The sequence below is a fragment of the Gobius niger genome, assembly GCF_951799975.1.
Source record: "Gobius niger genome assembly, chromosome: 13".
Classification (NCBI taxonomy): domain Eukaryota; kingdom Metazoa; phylum Chordata; class Actinopteri; order Gobiiformes; family Gobiidae; genus Gobius; species Gobius niger.
In genome coordinates, this window is record NC_136864.1 from 29,040,657 (window position 1) to 29,054,731 (window position 14,075).

Sequence of the window (14,075 nt, forward strand, 5' to 3'; positions counted from 1 at the left end):
AAAAGCAAATGGCTTCTACAAATGGCAAAATGATCCTAAACACACCACCAAAATCCTCAATGGACGATCTCAAGTTGCTACGGCCTTTACAGTCCCCTGGCCTAAACATCATTGAAGATCTGTGGACAGACATCCAAAGAGCAGTACTTGCAAGACGGCCCAGAAATCTCTTAATTCTGGAGGACTTTTGTAAGGAAGAAAGAGCAAAAAAATCCCTCAAACAAGAACAGAAAGACTCTTGACTGCTGAGAAAAAGCAACTAAACCCTAAACCTTCGCTCTCCCCTGTACATTATCGCAAAAAGACTGAGACTGTCTGTCATTACCTTGTGAGCTGAGAGAGTGCAAGCTGCCGAATGATCCCGCCGCTGTGTCCTCTGAGTCCAGCGGAGTGGGCAGAGGTGGGGGGAACTGCAGGTTGGTGAGGTCGGGCAGGGAGCCGCCCGTGTTGTGGGCCGCCTGTTTGAGCTGCTCCTGTTCCAGTCCCTCCGAACCCGGGACATTGAGGAGAAGAACTGTCAAAGCAGCAGGGTGGATTTTATTTAAATGTGGTGAACTGGCAGGATAACCATAAGGCACAGAAATTGATATCTTTCAAATAAGTAAAATTGCAAAAGAAGACTGTGATGCGTGGGCAGTAGAATGAAGTGGGCGGACTGACTTGATATTTAGCTGCCAAATCAGCGGAAAGCAACAGGTCTTCAGAAGTGCATCACTTCATCTAAATCTGGATAACAGCAAAATTCTATCCAGTCATGCCTACCTCTTCCTGATATTTAAAACCGCCTGGGATTTCAGGGGTCCCTGGAGCTGTGTCTGGACAGTAGTCAGATGGTCAGGCCACAAGAGACATTATTTCAGCAAATGAAATGGTAAAACATCCTTACCCGTGACTGAGAAAGGGCCACAATAATGTTTACTGGATGCATTTAAATAATTGCTGGCCATTAATATTAAGTTCTGATGCATTTGTGGGCATCAAGGAAATTAGGTTGGGTGCACAGTTTTAGACCATCAATGTCATTTTTTCCCCAAGAACTTTCGATTCAACGTCAATTGGAATCCAATGTAATGCTTTTTAATTAGAGGTTGAACGATGTATCAGCCGGTCGATATGCTGGGCCAATATTTGCGTGTTATACAATATCTGCTGATCTAGCGGCAAACAAAAGATGATATCTCCGGGACCGAAAGTGATAGAGACTTCTCGAGTCCTCCCACAACTTCCGAGGCCTCAAGAGAACAGAGAAACATCGCAATGCAAATCGCGTTAGCTACAAGTTTGCTAAACACAAGTTTCACTAAACCCTCAGTCAAGATGAACATTCTGCATGTCATTTTGAAGCACTTGGGAATCCAATCGCAGAGTTAGTTTCAACTTCCTCAATTGTATTTTTAATGCTCAAAATGCCTCGGCTAGCAACAGTATGCTTATACTAACAACAATTAATCAAACCTAGAAAAACCCTACAATATATTTTTATGCACTTTAACACGCGTTGAATGGGGTCTTTTTACTGGCAATCTCCAATTGCATGGATGAAAAGCAGGCATACTCTTTTGAGGAAAAAATGGTTAAAGAAATGGGGGGAAATTGGGAGAATTGTCTTTTTGAGCAACAAAGCTCTGCAAATTAAGATGTTTGGCAGCACATTTTTTGCATATGTTCAATGGTTTGCCAAAATATTGCTTCATCTTTGTTAATGAGAAAGTCTCATTTTTGGCACTATCGCCCAGCCCTACTCTTTAGGAAACTTATAAGCAGCTACATGTGGAGAAATATCAATTGTTTTTGGAGAACCCTCTAGTATGACCTACCTTGATAATGAAGAGAGTGATTCATGTCGTAATTACACTGTATACTTTAACCCTGCTCAGTCATTAGTGAAACACACTCGAAAGTGCCCTGAGTTTTTGGATCCTCTTTACATGCTCCTAAAAACACTGTTCCATTTCCTGTTCAACCTTCAAAGCCAGTATAAAGAGCCTCTCGAATCAAACAAAAAAGAGTGCACTTAACCGAATGGAAGAGCCAAAGCCAAGCCTCACAGCTACATAAACTAGCTGCCGGCGACAGGCCGTGACTCGCTCAAGTGCAGCCTAATTGGTGCCGTATTGAGAGCGGCTTATACTCGTTCTTTAGGTTTTCACTGTACATTAGGAAGAACAAACTATTTAGTTACAGCCGCAGTAGGTGACAGCTGTCCAAGTCATCTGTCCTCATCGTAGATACCAAAAAAAGGGTAAATAAGCCATTACAACGGAGGTGAATGGGGCCAAAAATGATATACAAAGCATATATATTTTAAATTTTTAATTTTGATTCCTTAGTCACAGCTTCAAATATTCTCACCCAAAGGTACGACAAAAATCATTTCTCAAAAAGCCAAAAATGTTGCGAAGAGGTTGCCAAAAAATCCCACTCAATTTGCTTTTTCATCATATTGTGTAAAAGACCCCTTTTTCATTATTTCATTATGCTGGATGCCCTTTCTGTCTTCCTTCCAATATTATGGGCTTGACACATTTTCATTTCCTATGGAACTCGCACGTTCTCCTGCCAAGCAACAGGCGACGTTCATGTTCTTGCGACGCAATACAAGAGAGTTGAAACATGTTCAACATTTGTCGCTGTCGCCAGCTCTGCAACCGATCAGCAACGGTTTCATTGACAAAAAAGTGGGTGCGATTTTTATGAAGTCACCAACATGAGTAAGAAGGTTAGAAAATTTGATATTAGAGATCGACCAATACGGGTTTTTCTAAGGCCGATGCCAATTATTATGCCGTCTATAATCCTGTATAAACATAAATACTTGGCCACTCCAGCAGTGGCCGATTATATTTCATATCTTTAGGTGATTCCCAGCCTTGATTAGTTGCCGTTAGCATTAGCATGCTGTTGCGATCAAAAATACAATTGCACAATGTGCTTCAAAATGACATGCAGCATGTCCACATTGACTGAGGTTTAGATGGTAAAGCTAACCAATTTTCATTGCGTTGTTTCTTTAATTTAATAAGTAGTAATTTCCTTAATCTTCACACCATGTAGAATATCCTACAATTTCATAGCTCAAATAATCTGTATAAACTTGTGATCCGTGCTGGAACACAGTGCGATGTGTGTTGCTTCTGCAGGCCGCTGTAGCTTGTGTTGGTTTTGTGATCCTTCAATTTCGCACCCTTTCAAGACCCTAATGTCAAAAGGTACACTCCAAAAAAGAGCCTTAAAAAACATACATTCAATTTTTTTTCTGCTTGACTGCTTCTTTTTACAAAAATGTTCACTATTCTAAAACAACGTCTCTTCGGTATGGCATATAAATTGACCTCTTAACCCCCACCTGAACCGAGCATATTTTCTCCAGTTTGACATTACCCAAATCGAAAATCTTCTCGGCTCGAGCACACAGCCCAAAGGCCAGTGCAACACCTCATTTGAAAGCTAAGACCTACAAAACTGATCTTTTTTTGTCACCACGCTTTTTGTCACTTTTTCATCGCGTTTTTTGTCACTTTTTTTGTCACTCTTTAATGGCTTTTTTGTCGTCTCTTGTCGCTTTTTTATTGTGTCATTGTTGCGTTTTCAGCACGTCTTTGTCGCTATTTAGACTCTTTTTTTTTCCTTTTCAAGTAGCTTTTAGATTTGGGTAATGCCAAACTGGAAAAGAGAATGTGCTCGGTTCAGGTGAGGGCTAAGAGATCAATTTAGGATAAGTTATATAATGCCTAATAGAATGAGTCAAACAACCTCCCACAAGAAAGCCAACTCCAAATAAGGTTTTGATGACGGAAAAAAACAATGGTTAAAAGTTCAACGAGCCCATTTACACTTTAAAGGTTAAATGTCTGATCATCAGTAAAAGCTGTTTGTCTGGTCTCCCAGCGCCCGTTATTTCCGGCTGTGTTTGGTCAATACCTCTCTTGGGCTGGATCTCCTGGGAGCCCCCGGTGAAGGCGGCCTGCTGGGAGGGCGTCAGGGTGCTCTGGTGGAGGGCCGAGTCCGAGTTCACCCTGGGACAAAACAATCGTTACAAATACAAGCTGAATCTGCAGGATATGGTTCGAGACAAAGGTACGAGTGACGCTTTTATGATGAGGAGATATCGGGGGGGATTACAGTTGCATTTCTTACTGTTTCCTAGCCTATAGTTTCAAATTGAGGCGGTTTACTTAGTTTGTTACCGGTTTCTCAAAAGTCTAACACACAACGGGAGTGATTTAGTGCAGGATGACATCACAGGAAGGCAACCTTTTCAGCCCACTATAAATAACACACCATCTAAACCGCAAAGACGGCAGTAAATATTCCATAGCGAGCGGTGCGGTTTGGCGGGATTTATGCTTTACCTTCTCCAGCTGGTGTCGGGCGGAGGCGACAGGTACACAGAGCCGTACGGACAGCTGTCGATGTGCGGCGCGGGGTTAAGAAATACAACACAGATTCATCATCGCTTCAATCCTCTCAACGCTGGAAGACACAATCATAAAGACGTGAAGAGGCTGCGGCTGCACTGGGAAATCTCACAGCCTTTTTTAATCAATGAATATTAGACAGGGGCTGCATACACGAACAAATAACGAAAGTAGCTTCAGTTTAGCTGATGGCGAATACAGCATCAATGTAACACAACATTATGTCCTCCCATAGAAACTAACAGAGCGGAAACGGTTTCTTCTCAAAGTCGATAAACGAGCTGAATAACACAGCCTGATAACTTTTGAGCCAAGCTAATACTCATTTACAATCCGCCTTGTCGTTTGCCAGATGCTCAGATTTAAGTTAAGTGCACGATTGCTAAGGGTTTGGGGCTTTTGCAAAAGGTAAATTTCAACTGGTAAATTCGGTGCTCTGCGCCATTTTCCACCTTGCACTTGCTATTTAGCACCTGTCTGAATAGCACTGCTTAAGCCGGGTGTACACAGCACGAAGGGGGGAGGTGGGGGTGGGAGGACTCCTTTTAAGGCTCTGACTGAGGTCTTTCCAATTCCAAACGGAACTCTCCATCACTGTCGGTTTTGGAGATATCGGCCGATAGCCAATATTGTAAAATACTCAAATATCGGACTGATATAGATACAGACTCGTCATAGAAGGGGGCGTGGCATCGCCGAGGGGGAAAATAGAATCTTTAGAGAAACACAATTTATTTCACTCTTTTTAGCCATTTTCTGGTGGAATATGAACTTATGTATCACACATAAGTAAAGTCAAGTGTAAATCGGGCCCATATGAATATTTTCTCACAGCAGATTGTTCAGTAGAAGTGAAAAAACGGCAGTTGTAGCTAGCGCTAGCTAACCGTTAGCATTAGCCCGATGCTAACATGTAGCATCAGGTTAGCATTCTCCGTTATTTATGCATTTATGGGCTGTCGAACCACTTTGGTCCTCCCCATATCATTGCATCTTTATTTAGTAGAAAACTTCATAATTCAGCATTTGTTAAAGTCGCTGTTGAATAATTAAAGAAAGGGTTAGGGTTCTCCAAATTGTTTTCCCCCTTAACTGTTTTCAAACATGACCATATATGGGCGATTCCAGAGATGCCGTCTGTATCTAGATCAGCTGGCCGATATATCAGTCAGGTCCTACTCAGACACTGCCTGATGTCGGTCGTATCTTGTCTTTGGTCATAAGATGGTTTTATTTCTAATCTTTGCCCTGTCTCACTGTACCACCAATAACCTGCGTTTTCTAGCTACAATTTAAGATTTTCCCCGACAACAAGAGATCGTTCATCGCAGCCGGTCTACATTCTGCAGTGTCCACCCGGCTTAAGTCTTATTAGATTCTTTTTACCCTTTAATTTGCTCAAATTATAATTCTTATGCCCTAACCATGTGACAACTAGTTTAGTTGTCTTACGTGGGCAAGGGAGAATGGACTCTTTATTTAGCAGTTTATATTTCTTTAGATTTTCAGACATACATTTCAAATCTAATCTAATCTTTTCGTACATGTTGATTTTCTTTTAAGCAGAACTAAGTATCTATAGACTTCACATCTAAAGTGACATTGTAGTCCTTTGTACATTTACGGTCCAGAATGTTTAGCACGAGCGGTGAAAGGATATCTGCCGTCCGTGCTTGTCCACAGACAGCGGCTTGCGATGCGGCGAGGTGATGCGGTTCCTGTCGCGGTAAACTCTGTCCACCAGGCCGTGGTGTCGCGCCCCTCTGCCCGTATCCGTCTGAGCAAAACAACACGACATGTCCTCAATGTATAACACAGTGCACAGGTAATATTTACACTACATGTCATGAGACCACTTCCACTGCACAGAGTTTCATAAAGGACTAGCATGAGGCACTAGGGGTATGGCAAGAATAGAATACCACAACTCATGTCATTATAAATCCACAATTTCGATTTTAGCACGATTTTTTACACAATGAAGAAGAAGACTGAATAGACTTACTTATTCAACTTTGAGATAATCAACACAATAATAATAGTCTTGGAACTAAAGCAAGCTCACAAACTCACAAAAACACAATAAAACTCCACACAATAAAAATGAAAAGAAAAAGAGTAATGCTGTATTCCATTTGTCCTCGGAGGTCTGAGTTTCATTGTTCCGGTTGTTAAGATAACATGGCCCTTACTTGTTTTATAAACCAGAACAGTGTGGTTATATATACGATCTCATGAACAATGTTACAAATTAATAAGGGAGCAAGGCTGACATTAGCCCGTGAGGGACGTTAGCAACATTAGCCTCGCAGACAGCGAGCGGGCAAAGGAGGACAACTCCAGTGCTAAGACCACAAGAAATCCAAAAATATTTTAGTTGGTTTGTTTTTATTTACTGCTAACACCATGTGCCGACATTTTGTTTTCCCCAACTCGGCGCTTTTCCCAGTGGGAAATCCGACATAGGGGGGCGTTCCAGTTGCAATTTCCACAAGGAGGTCGGAAATTCCGAGTTCCCATTACAAATGGAACGCACCATAACAACAAGGTTGGTAAATGCGTGTTAGTATCTGTTCCTCTCATGATGTGGAGCTGCTGTCATGTGACACTCTATCACTGTCGGACCCTTTCACAATAAGAGACTTCCTAAAGCGATAACATGAAGTGACTTTTATTGTGCAAATTGTGGACATCGTCAGCTCTGGAGATCGTAAGACGGTCTAATATGGTCGTATTGCCCACCCCTAGCTTCAACTAATCCCGATATTTGACATTTTATGATTTGAAAAACTGAAACACAGGGGCCGTGGCTGGTGAGGAGTTTGCCTGGAACACCCTCTGCAGGCAGCAGTGGGAAGGACTTTTAAAATGTTCCGTTTCATTGTGTTTTACCTAAATGCAATATAATCCAGGAAGTACAGATCAGAGCGCTTCAGCAGTCGAAGAAGAAACCACCAAAGTGAATAGAATACACTGTGGGTAAATCATTTCTTAGTACTTTTCAATATTTACTTCAGCATTTGGGGGATTTTCTCCATGACAAAAATCAAGAAGTGTTTTTACAAACCACCATCACATTTTCGTACAAAGGAAAAACTGCTCAATTTCACAAAGAAACCGGCACATCCGACAGATATCGAACAACAGACTAGCACTTTATTACCCCCCGTGAATAAATAGCATGATGTTCACGAGCATATGGCCTGATCAAGCTTATTAAGACTTTTATGGAGCACATGGTGAACCAGGGACCGCAGAGTATGCTCAGAGCCACACACATGTACGCGGCTGTTTACATGTGACAGCTGTGGAGGCTTAGGTCCAACAGAAATATTTATTCAGCGTGGAGTCTGGTCCCTAAAGCTGCCCTCTGTAAACCGGGCTGTGTACTTTGGAGTCGGCCATTGTTTAACTGTTATAATGTTTCTGCGGCGAGTCCTCCAGCTAAACGATCAAACACACGGCAAATCTCTGTCACCGTTCAATCAGTGCAGCATTTACTGAGTAGTCTTTAAGTTAAGTCTTGTTTTGATGCAATTTGATGAAAAGACAAATTGGCTTTTGTTTTGTGGCTATTGTGTTGCTAAAAATATCATATTGAGTTTTCCTTCAGCTAACGAGTCATATTTGTGATTTGATTTGCAATTTATTCAGCAAATCATATCACCCAAAATGACTTTTTTACAACGGTGTTTCATAAACAGAAACAAAAACGTTGTCTAGCTTCATTCACGGTTTGAGCAATCCTGTTTGCATTGGTCAGTTCTCCTTCTACTACAGAAAAGCTCTGATCTGCATTTTACAGATTTAGTCGCATAACGAACTGCATTTATCACAGCACCATTGATTTGTTAGCATGCCGTTAGTGAAACATGTGGCTTGTATCTGGTTTTCGTCATAATCTCCCCTGCTGCCAGTGGAGGGTACATGAGAGATGCGTATAAGAGAAGTCTTTCTCCGTCAAGCGTTTTTCTCCTCATGCACACACAATGCCTCATCTCCGATATACGTGCTAGGTCTCAGTTGTGCGCTAACAGGGGAGAAACATCATTGTAAAAGCCAGAACTGCAGAAACATTTGCAGGACAGGGTAATCACAGTAGTTCAGTTCCCGATTAAAGCTGTTGGACTCGATTCTATCAGAGTTCTGACTCTACCCTAAAGACGACAAAGGAGCACAGCAAAGGTAATTCTTTCCTTGCAATAATTATAATTTAGCAGCGCAGAGCATCCTCAGTCAAAGTATTTACTAGCTGCTATGGAGGTTAACACAAGCTGTGTGCTAGCACTAGCCGCGTTAGCACTAGCCGGGTGCGTGCCTATGCTCCCCAAGTGCGTTTTTTTTTTTTCCGTAGGTGAGTTGGTACATCAACCAAGAGTGAAATGTCATACATATATTAATCAGCTGAACCCTGACCCTGCCCGAGCCACTAACCTTTAGGAAAGTGGGCTGGTGCCTCATCTTAAAGGAGCTATATCATGCTATTTTAGCCATTCCAAAGTTAAGTATAGGCATTTGTACCTCTACCATTATGGAGCACTCATTTTTGTGATAAATATAAGTGTTTTCTGGAGGTATTTTTCGAACCCGGAAGACACAACGCTTCGATTCAGTTAACTCCGCCCCCTCTCTCCGCACATACAACTTTACCGTAATATAAATAAACAGCAATAAGTGAAGTTACTTCACAATGCAGTTATAAGGAGTTGACATCTGCAACACAGCTTGATAAATGGCTAACACACATGCTAATATGCTAACACACAAGCTAATATGCTAACACACAAGCTAACACGCGCTTGGATTGACTCACCACTCTGGTCCATCGCTGTTTACATTATGGGACTCGCGTTGGTTATAAAAGCTAATCCACTTTGGTTCTGGTGAAGGTTCCCCAAACATCCATCAGTGACAGTCACAGAAAACAATATTTTGGTGATAGTCGCCGAATCCAGGAGAAAAAAACAGCTGAGTGGCCTCTTCCTGAAAAAGGTTGAACAAACTCCCGTCCTCGTAGCCAAACGCGCTTCTTTTTCTCCGTGACATTATCGTTAGGTAAGAATAAAGAACAGGTGTGTCCAGAATAGGTGACAACGAGCTCCATCTTCAGCTGCAGCGCAAACATGACTGATCTGTTCAGACGCTCAGGGGATGTGTTTGTTTTGGCCACAGCTGACCTGGAAGCACCTCGGGCACATCCTTTTTTATTTTTTTTATTATTATTATTTATTTATTTTTTCTCTTCGTTTCTCTCTTACGACAGAAATAATGAAAACGCTGTTTTACAAATTAAACTCAGGCTGAAAGCATAGAATTAAGACATCACATTACAGACGTCGAGCACTTCCGTTCCGCTGTTACGACACAACTGAACACTCAGTCGTTCACCAGGAGAGGGAGGAGCAGCTGCTCAGAGAGCAGGATTCAGGAGGATTACTGAGAGCTGTGTGAATGAAGCCACAAACCACTCTGGGGGTGTTTTTGATAAGGAAATAGCATAACAACATGGCTAAAAGCTCCAAAAAGTCGATTTAGCATGATATAGGACCTTTAATACATTCCCCCACTTCTATTGACGGGGGAACATAGGCACCGGGGAACATAGGGCTGACCCCCACTAGCCGCGTTAGCACTAGTCATGTTGCCTTCATGTGCTCTGGCAAAGATGATCCTTTCCAGTTGTGAAGTGGAAATTACGAGTGCATTGTGTTCAAGCGCTTTTGTGTCATAGCAAAGTGAAAAAAAAAACCACACCAAAAAACCACACCAATACACTTTAAACAAATAGATTCAGGTGAAAAGTCGTCAACAAACCGCTAAACTACTTCTAAATTGATTAGCTCAGCTGCTTTCTGTTGTGTTGAAAAGTCAAAGGTCATCTTGGGAACTTGTGACTCTCTTGTCCCGCACACATTTCTACAGTTCCGGCTCATTTACAAATGATGTTGACTGACGTTTATCCTCTCTCTTGTTTGCGAATGCGCAGCTTGTCTCAACTGTGACCTAGCGTATTTCAGAAATGCAGAATTATTTAAACAAAAGATTCACAAAGCCGGTGTTAGAGCTGGCGAAGCAGATCACGATGGAGAGCCGCTTGGGAGTTACCTGAAAAGACACCTCTCCGGCGCTCTTTCCGATCGTGTTGACGTTGGGCAGAGAGCCTCCGTAGTACAGGCCCCTGTTCGGCCCCAGCTGCAGGTACTGGGCCTTCTGCAACTGCAACACACAGAGCACGATTACAACGCTTCTTCTCACTGCATTCTCCATGTTTGTCATACAGGAGTTTCCCATCGTAGACAAAGGATCTAAAGACTGGGGAGTTTAAGTGTTGTAGAATATCCTGATCCAGTAGGATGGGTTTACACTAATTGGTACCACCCAACGGTTTTGGGGTAAAGATGGGACCAAAGATAATCCAAATCCCTCCCACTGGATCAACAGCTTCTTGGGTGAAAGGTGAAATGTCTGTAAAGCTTAAACTACCAAATACAGATGACGGCTTAAGAGCTTTTGTGCACAAGAGCAAGATGTTGTGCCTGAAATTCTTATCATATTCATATAATATAAAATCAATTGCTTATTCATGCGTTTCAGGCACAATTCTAAGCCCTGTTATGGAAGCTGTTAGTAAAAACGATTACAATTATTGAAAAAAAAAGAAATATCGTTGGACAATATGACAAATAAATGCGGCGTTTTTCAACCAAACTTACAAAACTCAGTGCTGTTTTGGCCAAAGAAATGGCTGTAAACCTGACAATTATAAAGTCCTATGACGATTATTGAGATTGACCAAAGCAGAGATTCTGAATTCGATTACATTTCCATTTATTGGCCAGCGCTGGGGGCAAAAATACAGTCAATTTCTTTCATCCTTTCACAATGTTCACAAAAAGAAACAATACATTATGGGGAGTCAATTAAAGTGGATCAGCAGCAGAGTTATTCACACTTTTTTTTTTTAACGCACGCAGCATTTTTTAATTTACACATCAGATTTTTTATTAACTATGGTGAAACATGCCCAGAAATAGCTACATGCTTTGTGGCTTGCACTCACTATTTTGCACTTGATATATGACCCCCTTTATGCACAGTTTTAGATTTATTTAAGGATTGTTTTAATTGAAAACCTATTGAATATTCAGCCTATATTACCATGACATAACGCAGTTGCATATGTTTTTTTTGGGACTTTTCCTTTGGCAATGACAATGAATAAGATTTGCTCTCCTGCATGTTGGATTATTGAACCTGGCTTCATATGTTTGGGGTGGATTTACCTCAGCCATTGAGTGCCTGGCCTGCCTTGACACTCCTCCTTTCTGTTCGAAAAGGAGAACCGTCATATCACCATTTGACCCGTAACGGTCCAATCACGGACCACGTCACCACCACGCGCTCTTCCAAAACATTAAAGATGGCGGCGCGGCGACCGATACACTGTCTGTTTCAAATCATTTGGAAAATCAAACAAAATCTCGAAAACCGGAACAAGAAACAGCGTCGGAAGCGTTCCTCGTGAAAAAAAGGAGGTTTTGAAAAGACTTCCTGCCGCTTGTTACCGCGACGTACTGCTTTTACGATTAACCTGCCGTCAGCTTTAAAGCAGTACTAAGTAACTCTTGCCCCTATAGGCCATAAGCGCAACTGCAGGTGTCGTAGGAAGTTGCGATTTTTTTACTTATTAATTGACTTGGAGTGTAAATACGACGCTGACAGGAAAGGCGAGGGGACAGAGGGATATTGTACATCCAATTATTAAATGGAAATCCTTTTTTTCACTCAAACTTGGCTGTAAATACTGTTTAAAGTGACGCTAGCCCGCAGTTAGCTTTGCCCGTTAGCATGTTAGCTTCTTCTTCGTGATTCCATTAGTGTGTATTGGTGACTCTGGCCTGGTGGCAGTCAAGTTGCAAACATGGTTTTCTGTCCAGAGACACCAGGGGGCGATGAAAGACCCTCCACTCATCCCATAAACACTTGTATTACCCCCACAGGGACTACGGAAAGGATTTATTAAGGTAAACACATTAGCTTAGTACTGCTTTAATGACCACGGTAATCGTAAAACCGCTAAATCTTGACATCCTTTCTTTTGACCTTTGAAAATTACGGAATAAGGCGTAAGTTGTCGATTTGAAAACATTTCCCCGGAGCAAACCTCTGATACTCGCGACGTCCGACAAATCACCTCCGCAGCCGTTGTGTTTGGTGGCGCATACAACGTAGAATTTAGCAAAACGAACCAAAGCCGTGTCTGGAACGATCAGGGTGATTATGAACAAGCTCATCAACACTTAAAAACTTGCTAAGTGGGAGAGGGGGGGGGGGGGGGGGGGGGGCAAAGCCAAAACTATCTCGTAAGCATATGTTGTTCTTCTAATTTTAAAACAAACTCCCGGAGGCACTCTGATAACGTCTATATTTCAAAAAACGGTCTCAAGTCCCATTTCCAATTTACAGAAGCCATAACCGCTCCATTAGATTTCCTCCTGCGAACCCTACGGGCACCGCGCAGAATCTAATAATGACCACAATTACCAGCTGAGCCTGCCACAGCGCCCCGAGACCGGCCCAGCGTCTACAGACATGTTCCGAAGTGCGTCTGATTCTCTGATTGTCGTTGCGCTGTTCTAATTAGGCTTTGTGCGAATAACGCTCCGGGACATTTTCCAAAAGTGAAACGAATCTTGATTTGAAAATCTTACTCCTAAATCCACGGGCTCGCGTGCGAAAAAAATCTCAATTGGATATTGATGGAATCGATTATTGCTATTAGCCTGCCAAAGGGGCTGCGTTCAAGCGATACAAAACCCAGTGCAAAAAGATCCAGTTTGACACTTGAGGGACGGCCGATATGTGAGCTGCTAAACTGACACACGCACTTCATTTTTAGCAGATGCTGAACTTGATAAGACGCCATGGAAACAGGACATTTTGTTGTTTTGCTCAAACAGGCACAGTTTTGGCGAACTTTGTGGTATCTATTAAACTGCGGCTATTAATATTGTTACGTCCTTTAGGGCTGTGCAATTAATCAAAATTCGATTTCGATTACAACAGTAAACGATTACAAAATTAGCATAATCGCAAAAAATCAATTATAGTTATTTTTTTTTCTATTTTTTTTCTTTATTTTTTTTCTATTTTTTTTTTCTATTTTTTTTTTTTTTTTTTGCAAAGCAGACTTGTGTTATTTCACGGCGCTGGGATTATTTACCCTTCGCTTTTCCCGTGCCACGGCTCATGCTTTTGTCTGACATAAAAACAAACGGCGCTGTGTGATGATGTCATCAGGCCGCGCACAGGTGTGAGGGCTGGCCAGCAGGGGGCAGGTGTGAAACAGGGACCTCTCTTTAATCAAGGCATACTTTGTCATTTTTTGGGTGGATTTTTGTCACTTTTTTGCTGGATTTTTGTCACTTTTTTGCTGGATTTTTGTCTTTTTTCTGCTGGATTTTTGTCACTTTTTTGCTGGATTTGTGTTACTTTTTTGCTGTATTTTTGTCTTTTTTCTGCTGGATTTTTGTCACTTTTTGGCTGGATTTGTGTCACTTTTTTGCTGCATTTTTGTCTTTTTTCTGCTGGATTTTTGTCATTTTTTTGATGGATTTTTGTTTTTTTCTACTGGATTTTTGTCACTTTTTTGCTGGA

General features: G+C 41.8%; 1 protein-coding gene across 1 annotated transcript in view; it reads right to left on the reverse strand.

Moving 5' to 3' along the window:
• The window catches only part of crtc1a (CREB regulated transcription coactivator 1a), a 31,512-nt gene that overhangs the window by 14,827 nt on the left and 2,610 nt on the right, over positions 1–14,075 (reverse strand). Inside the window, 5 exon segments of the mRNA XM_079570148.1 lie at positions 326–514; positions 3,922–4,016; positions 4,353–4,412; positions 6,077–6,195; positions 10,524–10,634. Coding sequence (XP_079426274.1) covers positions 326–514; positions 3,922–4,016; positions 4,353–4,412; positions 6,077–6,195; positions 10,524–10,634 — 574 coding nt within the window.